Raw genomic sequence first — 17,245 nt, forward strand, 5'->3', positions numbered from 1 at the left:
AGCTCGGTTTTTGTTAGCATGATTTTCAAAATGCTAAGTACTTTAGTACATTTAATGTGAAAATTTGCTTTAGAATATCATATAAAACTATTTTTAATTTAAAATAATTAAAACTCAATTAATCGTGTGCTAATAATTTTTATGTTGGTACTTAATCTTCATCTACATTACAACGAATCTATATGGGTTGTTATATTTTAGGGTAGATGGAGTAATTCAATTTAGGATAATTGGATCATGCCATTTTGGTAAGCATAGGCAATTTCGCCACTTGTACAACGCTTAACCAAATCCTGTGTTGACTAATGGTGTTCACCGAAGATCTTATCGATGTTTGGTTTGACTAGAAAATGTATAGTAGGCCAAGTCAATTCATTGAACCATTCTACAGTTGACTAAAGTACAGATCGAAGTTTCTTGGAGAATAGTTTGTTTAGTTCTGTATGCTTTCTAATGGCATTTTGAAGTCCTCTTATCACCTTTATTTTGCAAATTGTACTATTCTCAAATAACATAATCGCAAAAGCAAATTTGCTCTTTATCATAGCATTGAAATTGGAGTACATGCTTTTTGGCTTAGTGTGACAACTTAACATTAAAGCAAATCCCTTGACTTAGTATGAACATCTTACATTAAGCAAATCCCCTGTCTTGTGTTGCCGACTTGCCGTCATCTGCACTCAAGAAAAAAGGGAACACCTTTGCTCTCAATGCACATGATATTTCTTCACTTCAGAGCAATACCATAATCTCGCAATGAAACGATGTTTGCACATGCACTTTTCCGCATCACAAGATTTTCTTCTATAAACATATATCAAGAAAATGTTACTGTCTACAGTTTGACACTGAAATTTAGTACTTCGTTTGCACTAGTACAGAAGCACTCATCGCCCGTAATGTTCCTCATGATCAATGTTAGTCTGATGATCTCAAACCTGCTTCACATGAATGGATAATATGCTCCGCGAACAACCTATACCATTGTTAGCATTGCCAAATTGCCGTTGCACCCGGAAGATGATTTTCTTCACTGTCTGATGCTATAACAATGATGCATAATCAAGTAGCATAAGCTGCATAATTATGCAATCCATCTGGATCTGGGATGATGATCTGAGCTTCTTTTGGAAGAGAGTCATCATCCACAGTGGCTTCAGCTTCAGCTAGCAACTCGTTGCAGTGAATGGAGAGGGTACGTTTTTCTTGCTGAAATAGCCTGCAAGCAGAACAGGAAAATGAGCTCAAAACATGAAATGGCGTAAAGACAATTGAGAGAAAAGAATATTGAAACTTACGGATTCTTGCAAAGCATTGGGCTTTGAACTGTTAAAACATATTTGCAGGAAGAGATCTCCTTAATTGAACTAATCACTACAGTGGGTTCTGAACATACAAATCTAACCTGTAGAAAGAAAGTAGCAAGTGCAGTCAAACATACTACTTAATATGACATAGAAACAAAACGTTTTTTTTTTTCATACCTCTGTTTCCCGGGGCATATCAGTGAGATCGCAGACAGTCCCATTTGTGTACAGGTGGACATGATACCTGAAACATGAAGAAAAGAGATTCATTCAAGTGGGTTTAGCTTACAGATATAATTTGCTTTATATATCCTTATATTCGTATATTACCTCTTAGAGGTGTCTATCAGGTTATCATCTTCATCAGCAGAGTCAGATGTTTGATTTTCATAGTAAGCATCAGTTGCATCAGCATCATATTCACCCAGAACATATTCTTGAATAACCTGCAAACAACACAAACTTTACGTGGCAATTCAAGTGCTCTAGAAACTGTCGGCTGCATTTATTGTCAAAGATAAAATATTTTATTTTTCATAATGTAGTGTGTAACTGTGGCCAGAACTTGTCTCTCCTGTAAAAACTAGCAACTCTTGGATTGACGCATCTCAGATATTTTTTAGATAGTGCATAAAGAGGATAAAATACAATGACTGATCTGAGCAAAGAAAATAAACAGGATGGGGCAGCTTACCTTCTCGCCCTCTACGTGGACTTGTCGGATTTTCCCGTAGTAGCAAAATTCATAAGACCACCAACCTTCATGCTGTGTCAAAATAGTAATAGCAATAATCAGTTTTTGTTCAGTCAATATAAAATCAGGCAGTGGAACACATGCAGTTCTACTGACCGCATAAAGAAAGAGTTCTATCTCACCCTGTAGAAGCACTGATCCTTGAGAATTTCCAGCAATTCATCTGGATCCTTTGGCTTAACTCTCCGTTCACTTTCTATGATAACATTGGTTGCGTTTTGTGGGATTATCGACTTCATGGTTTTTGTTTCCTCAACAGGTAGGAAGCATGTATAATGTTTCCCCACGTGGCTAGTCATTGGTACAGATTCCTGGCCATTCTCCTGCATAGTACACCATAGAAGTCTTTGATTGTGATAACAGGAAGTGTTCTTGGAATAAAGTAAAGAGCGACAATTGCTGAAAATAACTGAAATTTTTGATGAGAATGGAATGAAAAACACATGATTTACAACAAACATAATCAACATTGCTTAGATCGGAATCGTTTATTTATCACAGCTAATCACTAAATCTCACTACAGTTTAGACAATGCCTTTATATTACCAACACCAAGGCTAGTAGGCTACATTAGCAGGTATGAGGATTGTTCAGATCTTGCTAGCTTCGGTTCTAAAAGATGTACACATGATCACCGAGTGTGCAGAATTTGTGACAACTAAATAAAGCTGATTATTCCTGTAACTGTAAAACAGAGGAAAATTTAGCAAAAACTTACTGGATTAAATGGCGCATCGACAGGATGGAACTCAACATGGTACCTCGGCTCACGCGAATTCCGCCCAAACGGCGCACCTGACATCGGCAACAATTCAGTGCAATTCTGCTTTGTTTTTCCTCTTGCAGCAATTAGAGATCGAAAAGTAAGAAAATAAATAGATCATGGCCAAATGGAGTTAGGTCCAGCAAATCATCAGTTATTAGCAATTTCAGATCATACAAGCACACAAAGAACAGCCTTCAACTACAGAATTCTAGATCTAGGCAGTAAATGAACATGGCCACCGTGAAGCAAGCAGCAGGCAATCATAATCGAACAAAATGAATAATGAAATCGACAAGTATTCCATCAATATACGCCGAGAAATCGCATCGAGCAAGTGGTGAATTTGGATCGAGAATGACATGAAGAGAGGGACAGTCCATGGGGGGCGCACGACGGATCTTGATTTCTTGCCGAGACTCCGACGCGATTACCTGAACTGGTGAAGATCTGATCGGCGGCGGCAGTCAGAGCCGCAGCCGCCGCCGCCGCCACGACGAAGAGCACCACGCGCGCCCCGCCGGCGAGCCCCATCGTCGGCGACGGCGCAGGGTTCTCTCGACTTATCTCTTCAGCGTTCGCGTGTTGTTGGTGGTGGCGTTTTTCAGTCTTAGACCTCGAAGACGTATTCGCTGTTTCCGCCTTCTCACCCCGTATACACGCCGTATAGGAAAGCCGTTTTCCCTACAGGGAAGCGCTACACGATGGAAGCCCAACTTAATTAACGCGGATGGATTAGTTCGATGAAAAAAACTGTAATTAGCGCGCAAACTAACCACCCCGCCCGCGCCGCGCTAATTCTGCCCGTGGCGGAATGCGACGGTTTTGCTGTTCGGGCGACGCGACGCGACGCGCCACGCCGCGCGCGTGCGTTCGTTCGTCCGCAGCCAACTTCCGGCGCGCCTCCGCGTGAGCGCGCGCGCGCCACCGGCCGCAACGCCGCGCGTCCTCATCCATCCGTGGCGCCAAGCGGGCTGGCGGGCGGGCGCGGCGCCGCGTGCGACAGCCGATGGCCGCGGGCGCGCGCGCGCGGGCGGAGGGAGCGCCTATATGTTTAGTGCGGCGCCCGCTTCTGTCACCGCCATTGCAGACGCTCGGAGAGGCTCAGAGCAGCAGCGAGGAAAGGTTTTGCGCGAGATAGGAGGAGGAGGAGGAGGAGGAGGAGGAGGAGGAGCTTGATCGTTTGCCAGTTCGCCATGGAGGTCGAGCGCGTGGCGGCGGCGGCGGGTGGTGTTCACGGCTTGCAGCGCGCGCCCGGTGCGATGGGTGGCGGGACGTCGTCGCTGCTCTCCGCGGCGGTGCAGGAGATGCTGATGGTGCAGAAGAGCAATAAGGCCATCAAGAAGCCGCCGCGGGCGACGCCGCGCCTCCCGCCCGTCACCGGCGAGCGCCGCGGCGGAAGCGGCGGAAGCGTGGACAGGGGGGAGGCCACGGCGCCAGCGCCGAAGCGCGCGGCGCGGGCGTGGCAGCCGCCGGCGAAGAGGGTCGCCAGGAGCATGCTGAGGCGGGGCGCGCCACCGTCGCCGGAGGAGAAGAGGAAGGTCCTGACCTGCTGCTGCGCGCGCCTCCCGCCGGGGCTACGCTGCGCGCTGCACCAGTGCGCTCCCGGCCAATCGTGGATGCGGTCGCATTGCGGCGGCGGCGGCGCCATTGCCGCCACCAGCGAGGCCGTGGCGCCCCGGGCGTGCGGGCGCGGCGGGTGGCTGTTCAGCGAGTACGCCCGGTGGCGCAGGAGCGTGTGGATGCCGAGCCGGTTCTACCTAGAGCGCATCGACGGGCAACCCCGTCCGCCGCCCGGCGAGCTCGACGCTGGCCGCCGGCCGCCGGCGAGCTAACCGCGCGTAGATATGTAGGAATGTAGCAATTGTTCTTAGCTTCGTAGCAATCTGATGCAAATATATATCAAATACAGTATGTGAAATGGTGCATGGATGAAATGAAACACCGTGCACTGCTCCTATTGTATTTGCAACAAAAAGAACAAAATAAGCTAAAAATAGTTATAGTACATTTGCAGCTATATTTGTTGTTTTTTTACAATTTGTAGAAGTTGAATTTAGTCTTACATATTTGTGGAGTGATATATTTTATATTAATCTATCTTACCATTTTTGTCAAAAAATTTTATAACTATTTAGGTGGCATAAATGAAACGAGGGATATCCCCTCGAGGGATGAAATCACTTTCCCATGTACAATGTGTCATAGTTATGGATACCACATACCTAATAGTAGTCGACTAAACTCGGCAGGGCCCATCACATACCATATCTTATACGGAAACAAACCTCGTATATAGAAGGAGTTCCGGATAAGGAATGACGAGTAGAGTTCTATATGAAAACGACAAGGACTACTCAGATCGTATCCATATTTATCTACTTAGTTCTACTTGGACAAAGGGGCTGGGTATAAATACAAGCCCCCCTAGGAGGAGAGGGGACACGCCACAAAGCCACAAGCCAATACAAACCAATACGCTGTCAGATCTCGACATCAGAGTTTAGCCTAGACAAACCCAATCCGGTGCCTACAGAAGCCGGCAAGAGGGATCTAGTGCCATCTCTGATCTCACCGAGTACGGATTCGAGGAGGAAGACTACCCTGTTGTCGTCTACGAGTTGGTTATCTAGCCGCCAAGTCGACGACAGTTAGATATGTTATCCCAAATATTGTACTTGTGTGATTCAGATGAATAAGAGCAACGCCGGCTCCGGTCAACAGGATGTAGGGCTATTACCTGTAAGATAAGGGGCTCGAACCTGTATAAAAATCCATGTCTCCATCTCTTTTACCTCAATCACATATACCCTAGTACCAACGATCCTCATACCATCCAAATACCGTAGTTGCGGTACCACCCGTCGACACAATGTGTACTGCTCTGTCGGTCCACCAATCCGCCGTCATGTCCACAGAGGTTGTGGGGGAGCATGAGGAGGGGCTAGCTCTGCGACTCTACTCCCGAGACTTCTTGCCGAAGGAGCAGGGACAACACCATAGCTATAGGTCCCTCGTGCTGGCCCGCCTCCAACGTGACTCGGCGTGCGCCGTGGCGATGTCGGCCCGCGCGGCGATAGCGGCGGACGGGGTGACCACGTTCAACCTGATGCTGGCAAACGTCATGGTATTCGAGGCATTGGCGACTAAGCAGTGGAGATACCGGGTGACGATAGAGTTGTATGTATTGATGTTGTACAACAATGGTTGATGACCCTGTCCATGATTCGTAGCAACGCGGTAGGCGGTTTGATCCGATTAGATTTTTGACGACAGTTGACAGTTTGGAGTAGTTAAATTGGACCCTCTACTAGCCAATACCCCATCTGTCCCAAGAAATAGACTAATCCTACCTACGAACCTGGACATGTGTGTCCAGGTTGGTAGCTAGGAATTCGTTTTTTTAGAGGACGGAGTAGTATATGTTAAGTTTGATGACAGTTATTGTTTAGACTGATAACTTTCACTCCCTCATTTTTCATGCGCACACTTTTTAAACTATTAAATGATGTGTTTTAGTAAAACTTTTATATAGGAAAGTTATTTTTTAAAAATATATATTAATCTATTTTAAAGTTTTTTAGCTTGTACTTAATTAGGCATGCGCTAATCCACCACTCAATTTTGCGTGAAGGGATGAAGGGTTTTCAACCTCTATCATCGAACACTCAATTAAAATAGCAGCCCGTATGGCGGGCTTGTGGCCTACAATGTTAGGGGCCATAAGGAGATTAGCTCTTCGATCTTGTGGGCTCTAACATGTGATGATTTAATCGAGAGATGAGAAGATTGCAAGATTGAGAAGATACGCAAAACGAGATAGGTCATTAGTGTATGATTAATTCAGTATTAATTATTTTAAATTTTAAAAATAGATTCATATGATTTTTTAAAAGCAACTTTCCTATATAATTTTTTTACAAAACACACCGTTTAGTAGTTCGGGAAACATACTCGTGGAAAACGAAACAAACTTTCTTTCCTTTTTCCACTGCCGAAGAGAGCCTAGTCACGAAAAAAGTTTACAAGCATTGGATTGTTTTTCGTTTTTCATATCATCTAATTAGTCATGTAAAAAATTGATAAAATAGATCAATATGTGGTGATAATTGTATCATTCTACGAATATTTACGTTTAAATTCTGCCCACCTGTATCTTAAGCAACGTGTGGTACATGAAAAACAAGGTTAGATTGAAGGGTGACTCGGCACAAACAAGTGCTCTACACAATAATAATATCCTCTTCGTATCTAAATATTTGGCACCGTTGACTTTCTTAAACATGTTGAACAGTTTGTCTTATTAAAAAATTTTAAATAATTATTAGTTCCTTTCCTATAATTTGATTCATTGTTAAATATACTTTTACGTATACATATAGTTTTATATATTTCACAAAAGTTTTTTATTAAGACGAAACAGCGTTAAATATTTATGGATGGATGGAGTAATATATATTATTTATCATCAGTAATCAGTTAAGTATCATACTTTGGGGCACTTGAGATCTCAAAGCTAAGCCACCTTTCATCGCGCTTGACGCATTTCCTCTGAACCCAATCCCAGCTGCGCGGCCGCAGTCCAGGCAGGAGCCCACGTAGGATGCCTTTCATCAGCTTGTCGCAGTCTTCTACCGACAGAGACTTGCTCTCCTCGTCCCACAGCCTCGGCAGCCGGCCGGCGGCGAGCTCCACCGCGACGTCCGAGAGGCGGCCGACGCTCTCCACGCGCACCTCGTCGGCGAAGCAGCAGCGCCACTCGAACACGCGCAGCCTGGGCGCGCGCACGCGGACGCACGAGTAGCGGGTGAAGAGGGCGCGGAACCGCGGCTTCAGGTGGTAGGCGGCGGGGTCGGACGTCGCCATGGGCTCGGTGTCGCAGCGACACGAGACGCGGAGCTCCGCCAGCTCGTCGGCGAGCACGGCGATCCCGGCCTTGGTGGCGGCGCTCATCACGGCGACGTCGGTGACGATGAGGCGCCTCAGCCGCGGCATGGCGGCGGACGTGATGTCGATGCCGCCGCCGGCCGGAAGCGTGCACTTGACGATGTGCAGCTCCTCCAGCGCCGGGAAGACGACGCCGCCGCCGGAGAGGAACGACTCCGGGCGTAGCACCGCCAGGCCGTTCCGCGCGAGCCACCGGAGGGAGGCGACGCCGGGGCCGTGCAGGCCGGGCGGCCGCACCGCGTACCAGTACAGCCGCAGCTGCAGCTCGGCGGTCGCCGGCGGCAGCTCGAGCGACCACTCGCCGGCGTCCTCGTCGGGGAGCCCCCTCGCGCACTGCACGCCCAGCTCCAGCCTCGTCGCGTTGGCCAGCGCGACGAACTCCTCCGCGTACCTGCACTCGAACGGGACGTCCTTCCGGTAACCAATGTGAAGCGTTTTCACGGTGTCGCCGCCGCCGCAGCAGCGCCGCTGAAGCGTGCGCGCCATGCTCTGCACGCGCGGTTTGCTCGACTCGCCAAGAGGCGCGAGAAGCCCCTGCACGGACATGCTGAACCGAACGTTGGGGAGCCGGGTGTGGAGATGCTGCCACCGCCGTGAAACCGCGGCGGCTCGCTCGGCGTCGGCGTAGGGGCACATGGACAGGATGGGCACGAGGATGTCATCGGGGAGCTTGCTGATCAGGTCCTCTTTGGGTTTCTGTTCCGCGGGTAGTGCGTTACTGCGCTGATTTGCTTGCCGTCGTTGCGATGGCTTCGACACGTCTCCTCTCTTTTTGTTCTGCCTCTTTTTTCCAGCCATGATGAGATGGCAGCAGCAGACAAATTAGAGCAGGTACAATAGCAGGCTATTAGCCAGCTGTAAATATATTTTAATGAGATAAAAGATGAGAGAGAAGAGCAGCATGCTACAGATATGTAGCCAGCTACAGCACGGATTCCAAGACATAATGTGTATATGATAGGTGGGACCATATATTAGTAGTAAAGTAATCAACTATTATATAAATTGGCTATTAGATTGACTATAGATAAATTGGAGCTAATAGTGGGCTATAATATTAAACTTCTCTTAAGATCAACGATTGGTGTCACTTGGTTGGGTACACGTACCAATGAGACTGCACGATTGTATTCATTGGCTGGACAGATGTGTTCCCAATTCCGACTCGGACTCAAAATTCGATTCGTCAGGTACTGGAATATGAACATCCAAAGCTCCCAGACCCATATATACTCTCTATCAATTTTCTCCAAACCAAACTGGACTCGGAGATCAATAGATCATGTCTTGACTGCCGGTGGATACGATGCTAGTACGGACCATCGACGGCCAGCACAGGCGCCCACGGCGGGGTCAATCGTTGTTAGATAGATGACGTTGTTGAGTTTTTATCACACATTTAACGTTCTTATTATTAAAAAAAATTATGTAATTATAAAGTTTTGGAAAAAGATAAATAATTAAATATGTAGTTAAAAGTTAATGATATCATCTTTTTAAAAACGGAGGGAGTACGAGTGAGCCAGAAGAAAGCCACGTTGACCCAAGTTGTTACACGCATGTCATCATGGAAAGACTCTCGCTCCCGCACCTCACTCCGATTATTATTCCCTCCAAATCCAAGCTCAGTTCGATAGAGCTGAGGACAAATATGTTGATTAACTAAATAACAATTATTATATATTTTTAAAAAATATTTGGTTTTTTAATAAACACCTACATGTATTTTTTTTAGAAAAAACGTATTGTTTAATAGTTCGAGAAGTATGCTCAGAATATAGCAAAATCAAAACTCACTTCCCAACATAGCCTTATGCAAAACAAAATAGTAAGAAGAAAAATAGTATTTCAGTCCACTCTATAAATAAAACATCATACTCCGAGAGTTTTTTTAGAACCGGTAAAATAATGATTAGGAAAGGGAAAATGGAAATAGGACGATGTTTAGGATCGGATGAAATGAGTTACGAGTGACTTATCAAACAGTCCCAAAGAGGTCGGATACTGAATTTTCGCGTGTTACAATGATGCACGAACGTGATTCGAGTATTCGACAGGAGAGGTAGCTAGGCTGAATGCACACATTAGCCGCAGGTACAATTAGCCCCCTTATCGTTTGGGCATGTACGGATGATACGCCATACAAGCAAAATTGTAATAATTTGTGAGTAAAAGTTTTCTACGTATGTTCTTAACGATTTAAAAACCAATGCTGAAAAATAAATTTCGATAAAAAAATCAACATCAACTTTAAAATTAAGTTTTAAAATTTAATTTTTAGTTAATGTTGATTTTATATAAGGCAAACGATGAGAGATAGCATGGTGCCATGTAATTAGCACGTATGATTAGATGTAGGTACGGTTACCGTAAAAAGTGAACAGAGTAAATTGCGTTATCAGTTCTTAAATTTATAACAGGGTTTTACCTAAATTTACAAACTAGGCGTGCATCGAGTTTATTAAACTTGGTTTTCCACATCATCCGGTCTAAAGTATTGTTTGATCGTGATCTTACCTGCATGACATGTCACATAAATAATGACTGGCATATTTGTGATAAATAGTTAAAGACTTTGTTCATTTTATTGCCACTTTAAACTCTATTAAATTTTAATGTTATTAAGTTTTGATAGGATAACCAATTAAACATAATGTTACCAAAATACCAATGCTATGGTACCCAAGTCGGGTAGTTTTGAAAGTTTTTTTTTTCATAAAGACTGCTACCAATTTTTGAAAAGACTTTGAACTAAATTTCTTGAACGGCTATCAAAAATCTGATAGGATCAAACTATTATTAAATTTTGCCAGCAAGCACTGAATCCCCCCCGCCTCCCCCGTGCCGCGTTCCTGCCCTCCTCTTGAGCGACTACGCCGTCGCCGGCCACGCTTTCCTCCTGCCAATCTGCCCCAGTCCCGACTGCCCGCTCCCCCTCGCGCCCTTCCTGCTCCCGACCGACAGCACCCTCCCCGCTTCCTCTTCAGACTCGACTGCTTCGATGATCTTTTGTGAGTCCTTTGAGTTTTTATCTCTCCTCGAATTCCTGTATTTTTCCTGCGGCCTAATCAAATGGCCGTTTCTATGTTTTTCCTGTATTTTGCAATCCTCTGTTTTATACTTGTATTCCTATCAAAATGCTATGTTTTTCCTATTCCTATGTTTTTCCATTCCCGCGATGTAACTATATTGTCTTTGTTATTAACATTTATGTTCATGTCTAAATTGTTCAAATATTCTGCCGAATTTCTATTGGAACTATATAACATATAAACTTGTTATTCCTAAGGCTTTTTCATCTTTAAGATTATATAGTTAATCTCTAGTATTTACGTGATTGTTGTTCTACGTTGAAGTTAACCAGGAGTACTAACAACATGAGTTGCAAAATTTTACGGTACCTATAATAAAAGAGTAATTTTATCATTCTTGAGAAGATACCAGAGGTACCATATTGTATTGTCTAGTGTAAAATTTAGTACCTTTAGATACTAGGTATTACCAAAAATTTTAAGTAGAATTTAGGTACCTCAAATATTTTTTTAAGGACGGTAAAATTTCTCATAATAAAATTTATGGTCTCCTTAGTGGTTTTCAGTTTAACAGCTTTAAGCTGTAATTTGTTTCTATGTATTTGTGTATATTCTTCTTTGCGTCTGTGTAGGCTAGCTGTGGCGTTCAAGAAGGCACTTGGGTCTAGCAATTGCCAAACGGGCCATAGTACAAGGAAATGGACTGGATTGTTTTTTTTTTCTTTTCCACTGGGCGATGCCGGCCGGAATTTATGAAGATTATGAGAAATTGGCACATATGAACAAACAACAAGCCTGATGTATTCAATACAGTAGACAACACCTATCAAATTTGCAAGATACCTGGCTCTACCTTTCATCCTTCGTTTTTGATCGTGTGGCTTCCAATTTCGACTGTCAATTGTCATATAGTCAGTTACTATGCAGGATAGTAGAATGGAGAACGTTTATTCAGTTATACTAGTATCTTGCTAATACCTGCCTTTTGTTTGAGGATTCTACCAGGTCAAATCTATAATCGAAGGGTGTGTTTAGTTCACACAAAAATTGAAAGTTTGATTGATATTGGAACGATGTGATGGAAAAGTTGAAAGTTTATGTGTGTAGGAAAGTTTTAATGTAATGAAAAAGTGGAAGTTTGAAGAAAAAGTTGGAAACTAAACCAAACCGAAGTCGAGATGGAAGGATGGGCCTTTTCTGTCGGCCTTACCAGACGGCTGCGAAACGAGGGGAGTGTGATGGTAGTGGTTTATATGTGTACAGAAACCGAGAAACAAAGGCATGTGGAGTATCCCTCCGTCCTTAAAAAAACTAATTTTTAGAGATGAATCTGGACAAGCATTTGTTTAGATTCATCTTTAGAAGTTATTTTTTTAGACGAAGTTTTTAGATCTGAAAGCATATGACAAACACCAAAAGAAAGGACAGATATCATTCATCATCCAGATAACATCGCTTTCCAGCCTCTCACAAATGCTCAGTGGAAGCACAAAAAATTATTCTCAATGACCACTTGTGATAGTCTATGATTTGCCCTGTCTTTAGCCTTGATATGCCATTTGAATGACATTTTCTGCACCAATGACAAAAAAGGAGATGAATTAGGAAAAATGCAAAAGAAATTGCACATTTGGGGAAACCATCCGCTGAATATGTACTTACCTCAGATGTACTTAAGGCACCTCGGCCTTCTTCAGCCTCTCGACGGTGAACTTGGCACTGGTGAGAATCAGCTCATCATTGTCGCCGTAGCCCTCGAACCCATCCTTGGAGAAGTGCAACTCATGCTGATCCCCATTGACCTGTCAACAGAGAAACATCAGTGAACAATGGATTTCATCAAAATTTCTGGAGCTTTTTTTTTTAAGAAAATGAGATAAACCCGGCCTCTATGTCTAATCGGACGCACACAGCCAAACCAAAATTTCTGGAGCTAAAGTGCTGAACTTCACCTTGTTGGCAATCCAGTAGGGTGCCGGGCTGAAAGCGATAGGGATGTGTCCATCGCAATGGATTAACATCACCATGTTCTTGGAATCAGGGGTGAGGGCTTTCCCCTTGCCGGGTATGAGGGAGACTGAGCCCAGGGAGCCACAGTCCTTGCACTACATTCAAACAAACAGATGGAAGCAAAAATTTAGAAACCACAACTAACAGATGGAAATGAAAGAAGAAAATGCATCCATACAGTATGTCACAGGTCGGATAGCACATCACGAATGCCATCTGACCTAGATGGTGAGGGCAGGGGTGATCTGGGAACAGACAGATCTCCTTGGCAGTCTCCCCACGGCAGACGTCGCATGTCAACTGCAGATCAAATGAAACAAATATTACCACCTAATTAACTGTTAACCTATAAGGAGGATGTTTTATTGGAGAATGCAAAATAGAAATGGTTCCAGTTAATTAGCTTAACAGCTAGATCAAAGAAGGTTGAATATGTGAGTGTGTTGATTATTTTTTTGTTAAACTGCTAAATTTTTGGTACTAAATATAAGTAACGGAATCCACCAGAATCCTACGTCCCACAGCACACAATACATTAAACTACTACTACCATTCATATGAACAAGTGAACAATTTTTTTTTCTGCTAAAGATAAGTAATCCATCAGAAAAACGCGGCGAATCCAAGCAGCTGGCCAGGGTGTTCTTCGCAACTTTTTTTTTAACACGCGCTTCGTATTTTTTTTTCTACTAGGCCTGTGGAAAGAAAGAGATGCAACGGGCCAAAATCAGCCCAACCAAACAGCTCCTAAGACAGATCAAACACCAAATCTTTTTTTAAAACAAACTAACACTTTGATCAGCCCCAAAACTACCACGAATCAGTACCACTACCAACGACGACATGGCACACAGGGAGTTCATCCTGGAACGGAAAGAAAGGGATCGATTATTATTCGTATGTACCTGAAGATAGTAGGCAGTGGCTGTACCGTCGAACCCTCCCATGGGTTCCACACGGACGATCCCATCCATGACCACCTCGCCGAACAGCGCGTAGTACGGCATGGTGACGCGACGGCGGCCGGCGGCGATGGCACTCATGGCGAGATGCTTCCAAGAAGAGCGTGGGCTGCGTGACGTACGTGACCGTCTCAAGGCAAGGGCTGTTCTTATTTTCAAAGTTTCGTGGCTATCAAGTCGTTGGTCGAGCAGAGGGGGTGAAAAGGTTACAAGGAGGTTACATGTTGTCAGCGGCGGTCGGCGACACGCATACAGTGCCACATTAACTGCTTTAGAGCTCCTTTAACCTGTTAATCGCGGCTGTTGTTTTTTCCCTGCAATTTGGCCTTCTCAACCCAGGGTAAACCCGTTTTCCCTTCAGGGACGCGTCACGTGTTTGAAACCCAACTTAATTAACGTGGAGCGGATGGATTAGCTCGGTGATGAAAGAACGGTAATTAACGTGAATGCGGTTTTGCTGTTCGGGCGACGCGCCGCGCCGCGTGCAGAGTGTTCGTCCGCAGCCAACTTCCGGCACGCCTCCGCGTGAGCGCGCGCGCGCGCCACCGGCCGCAACGCCGCGCGCCCTGATCCATCCGCCCGCGAAAACGGATAATCCACCGCTGAACCGCCGTATCTGGGCGCGGCGCCGCGTGCGGCAGCCGATGGCCGCGCGCGCGCCTACGTATATGTTTCTGTCGCCGCCATTGCAGCGCAGACGTGCTCAGAGCAGCGAAGCGAGGTGAGATTTTGGGCGAGATAGGAGGAGGAACGTGATCGGTTGCTCGGCTCGGCATGGAGGTGGAGCACGCGGCGGCGGCGGGTGCTATTCACGGCTTGCAGCAGCAGCCGCCGAGCGCGGCGTCGCTGGCCAGGGCCAGCTCTGGAGTAGGGCCATAAGGACGATGGCCTAGGGCCAAGCTAAAATGGGGGGATCCTGTATAGATATTTAGCCCAATAGGCTAGAATTGATCCTTCTCACTGATTAGAATTGATGATCCAATCCATCGATCCTTCTCACTGATTAGAATTGATCGGTTCTTCTAATTTATTTTTTGTTCCCCGTTAAATTACCAAGATTAGGGACTTAGGGTTCTACCGTTCTGGGTTCAACCGTTCAAGAGATTATACAACCATTCAGTGCACCATAAGTCCATAAGCTAATTAAATTAAGGTATATGGTGGATCAGTTTTCATTAGGCCTAGGCCCTTGATTATATACATTTTTCCCTCACTGATTTTAGGTCATAGTACTTTGTTTCTACTGTGTGTTTTTTAAGTTATCAATCATACTATCGATATTATTTATCGAGAACAAATTGTTATATTGCAACTTGCAAACTGTTTGATTTATTATTTAACATGTTAGAAATGTTTATTTCTGTTACTATAGTATAGATGCTTTATAGATATTACAAGTTAAAAAATAGCCTTAACTTCTTAACTTCTAAAGGGTCTATAATGTGAAGTTCGCCTAGGGCCCTTTAAAATGTTGAACCGGCCCTAGTCGCTGCTCTCCGCGGCGGTGCAGGAGATGCTGATGGTTCACAATAGCGATAAGACCATCAAGAAGCCGCCGCAGGCGACGCCGGCGAGCTAACCGCGCGTAGATGTAGGAATGCAGCGATTGTTCTTAGCTTCGTAGCAATCTGATGCAAATATCAAATACAATGTGTGAAATGGTGCATGAATGAAACGAAACACCATGCACTGCTCCTATTGTATTTGCAATGTATATACGGAGAGTTCAAACAAGATTAGCCATTCTGTCTCGTTTCAAGGTGACAACACGAATGAAAATGACTTGGAAAAACAAAAACTCATAAAAAGTCGAGCTGGATTATAGTACTGACACATAGCCCAAAATGCCATTTTCTAAAGCAGCTAGCACAGTACTAATTGTTCACCGTTAACCATTGTTTTATCGTGATATACGTCACCATACTTAATCCAAATCCAACATGGTCTAAAAATCGTCCATCCTAATATCCTGTGGACTTGAGATGATGGTATCGCGCATCACTGTGCCGTTATTTCTTGCAATTTTGAGGAGTTCGATATGCACGATTCTGTAGTGATATGGGCTGTTAGTAAAATATCCAAGTGAAAGGGCACCCTTTTGCTAATATAGGGTGTGTTCAGTTTGATGCCAAAACTAACCCCGCCATTTTTTTAATGCCAACAATTGATAAGATATAACTATACAACATGATAAACTAAAGATTATTTTACCAATGCTACATTGTAACTCAGAAACTTCTATCATAATAAAAGTTTGAGAAGAGATCAACCTAAATACATCTAATGCTACTGTATAATTTGGTACCAGCAAAATATGCTAAAACTTGGTATTACCGAATTCTGGTAAATTTTGGTATCATATGACGTGTTACAGTATTTGAGACATGTTTATGTTGTTACTTACGAAAATTTGGGATTGTCAATGCCAGAGAAAATGGATATTTAGCCATGTTCAAAACACGGTTTCGCTAGAATGCCATCCCGAAAATGCGATTCGATAAAATGCCAATATGAAGCGTGCGTCTACCGCCACTTTGGCATTTTTGCCATTTTATTCATTTTCGAAAAGATTTTCTCTCATCTACTAGGTGATGAGATAAAATTGCCCCTTATCAACTCAGTCGAAGCTCGTCATTGTCGGGGAAGGTGGCGGCGGTGGGCACCGGAGGTCGCGCCGTTGCCCGTGCCCATCGTCGAAGAAGTGGTTGGTAGAGGGCGCCGCCGTCCGGCTGTGGATGCGGCTGCCCAAGGCCGTGGTGGCTCTCAGCGGCGGCCTTCCTCACTGGCTCCACCGACGAAGTCGTCACCACCGCCCCAATCTCCCACTACCTCCACCTCCTCCGCTCCCTTCAAGCCGTCCCCACCGACCGCCTCCACCATGCGGCGCCACCGTTACGTTGCCCACTGCCACCGCCCGCGGCCCCAATCTTGTCGAGCTCCGGTGAGTTGCAAGTGGCGGTGGACCTTGCCATGCCTATGCTGCGCGTCGTCGCCGCCGCCGCCGCCATGCTCTCGCTCGCCGCCTCCTCTGCTCCGGCCACGTGGACCCACCATCGGGACGCCACCTCGCACTCCTCGTTCGTCCGCCTCCAACGCTCACTCGCGCGATCCCGCCGCGTGGACCTCGTACACCGGGCGCTCCTGCAGCGGCCTTCCTCTCGGCTCTCCTCGAGGGCCGCCAGCTGCACGCACTCGCCGCCAAGCTCGGCCTCGCCCCGTCCCACACCATCGTCGACGCCCTTGTCAGCAACGAAGACCACCTCGCCGCGCTCGATCTCGATCCCCTTTCAGCCGACGAGCAGGGGCAATTTGGTCTCATCAAGCTGAATTCTAGCGAAAATGGAATTGAAAATGACGAAAATAGAGAAAATGACAAAGTGGCTATGATTGCGTGTTTCATATTAGCATTTTAGTGAAACACGTTTTTAGGATGGCATTCCAACTAAGCCGCTTTTTGAACGTGGCCAAA

General features: G+C 45.3%; 3 protein-coding genes across 3 annotated transcripts; all 3 read right to left on the bottom strand.

The window, feature by feature from the left end:
- Positions 1 to 515: 515 nt before the first annotated feature.
- Positions 516 to 3,431, bottom strand: LOC9268424 (protein OS-9 homolog). The gene is made up of 8 exons (NM_001424253.1): positions 3,260 to 3,431; positions 2,781 to 2,857; positions 2,184 to 2,384; positions 2,002 to 2,073; positions 1,638 to 1,753; positions 1,485 to 1,551; positions 1,299 to 1,405; positions 516 to 1,219 (listed from the first exon to the last, which is right to left on the bottom strand). The coding sequence occupies exons 1-8, from the start codon at positions 3,357 to 3,359 to the stop codon at positions 1,063 to 1,065; spliced, it is 897 nt and encodes a 298-aa protein (NP_001411182.1). The 5' UTR covers positions 3,360 to 3,431; the 3' UTR covers positions 516 to 1,062.
- Positions 3,432 to 7,304: 3,873 nt separating this feature from the next.
- Positions 7,305 to 8,570, bottom strand: LOC136357127 (uncharacterized). Its single transcript, XM_066311902.1, has one exon. The coding sequence runs from the start codon at positions 8,568 to 8,570 to the stop codon at positions 7,305 to 7,307; it is 1,266 nt and encodes a 421-aa protein (XP_066167999.1).
- A 3,711-nt stretch (positions 8,571 to 12,281) lies between these two features.
- LOC107275651 (uncharacterized) lies at positions 12,282 to 13,821 on the bottom strand. Its single transcript, XM_066311771.1, has 5 exons — positions 13,720 to 13,821; positions 13,022 to 13,114; positions 12,724 to 12,909; positions 12,487 to 12,606; positions 12,282 to 12,377 (listed from the first exon to the last, which is right to left on the bottom strand). Exons 1-5 carry the CDS (start codon positions 13,819 to 13,821, stop codon positions 12,282 to 12,284), a joined length of 597 nt encoding a protein of 198 aa, XP_066167868.1.
- Between the last annotated feature and the right edge of the window lie 3,424 nt (positions 13,822 to 17,245).

This window comes from Oryza sativa, chromosome 6, assembly GCF_034140825.1.
Source record: "Oryza sativa Japonica Group chromosome 6, ASM3414082v1".
Classification (NCBI taxonomy): Eukaryota; Viridiplantae; Streptophyta; class Magnoliopsida; order Poales; family Poaceae; genus Oryza; species Oryza sativa.

Bases quoted from the DNA above. Each gene is read 5' to 3' on its own strand.
- LOC9268424 (NM_001424253.1), bottom strand. From the start codon at position 3,359: ATGGGGCTCGCCGGCGGGGCGCGCGTGGTGCTCTTCGTCGTGGCGGCG. The intron at 2,858-3,259 runs GTAATCGCGTCG...TGCCGATGTCAG, and splicing joins TCAGATCTTCACCAGTTCAG to GTGCGCCGTTTGGGCGGAAT. The intron at 1,220-1,298 runs GTAAGTTTCAAT...TTCTGCTTGCAG, and splicing joins CCAATGCTTTGCAAGAATCC to GCTATTTCAGCAAGAAAAAC.
- LOC136357127 (XM_066311902.1), bottom strand. From the start codon at position 8,570: ATGGCTGGAAAAAAGAGGCAGAACAAAAAGAGAGGAGACGTGTCGAAG.
- LOC107275651 (XM_066311771.1), bottom strand. From the start codon at position 13,821: ATGCCGTACTACGCGCTGTTCGGCGAGGTGGTCATGGATGGGATCGTC. The intron at 12,910-13,021 runs GTGATGTGCTAT...GTTTGAATGTAG, and splicing joins ATCTAGGTCAGATGGCATTC to TGCAAGGACTGTGGCTCCCT. The intron at 12,378-12,486 runs GTGCCTTAAGTA...TCATTGGTGCAG, and splicing joins AGAGGCTGAAGAAGGCCGAG to AAAATGTCATTCAAATGGCA.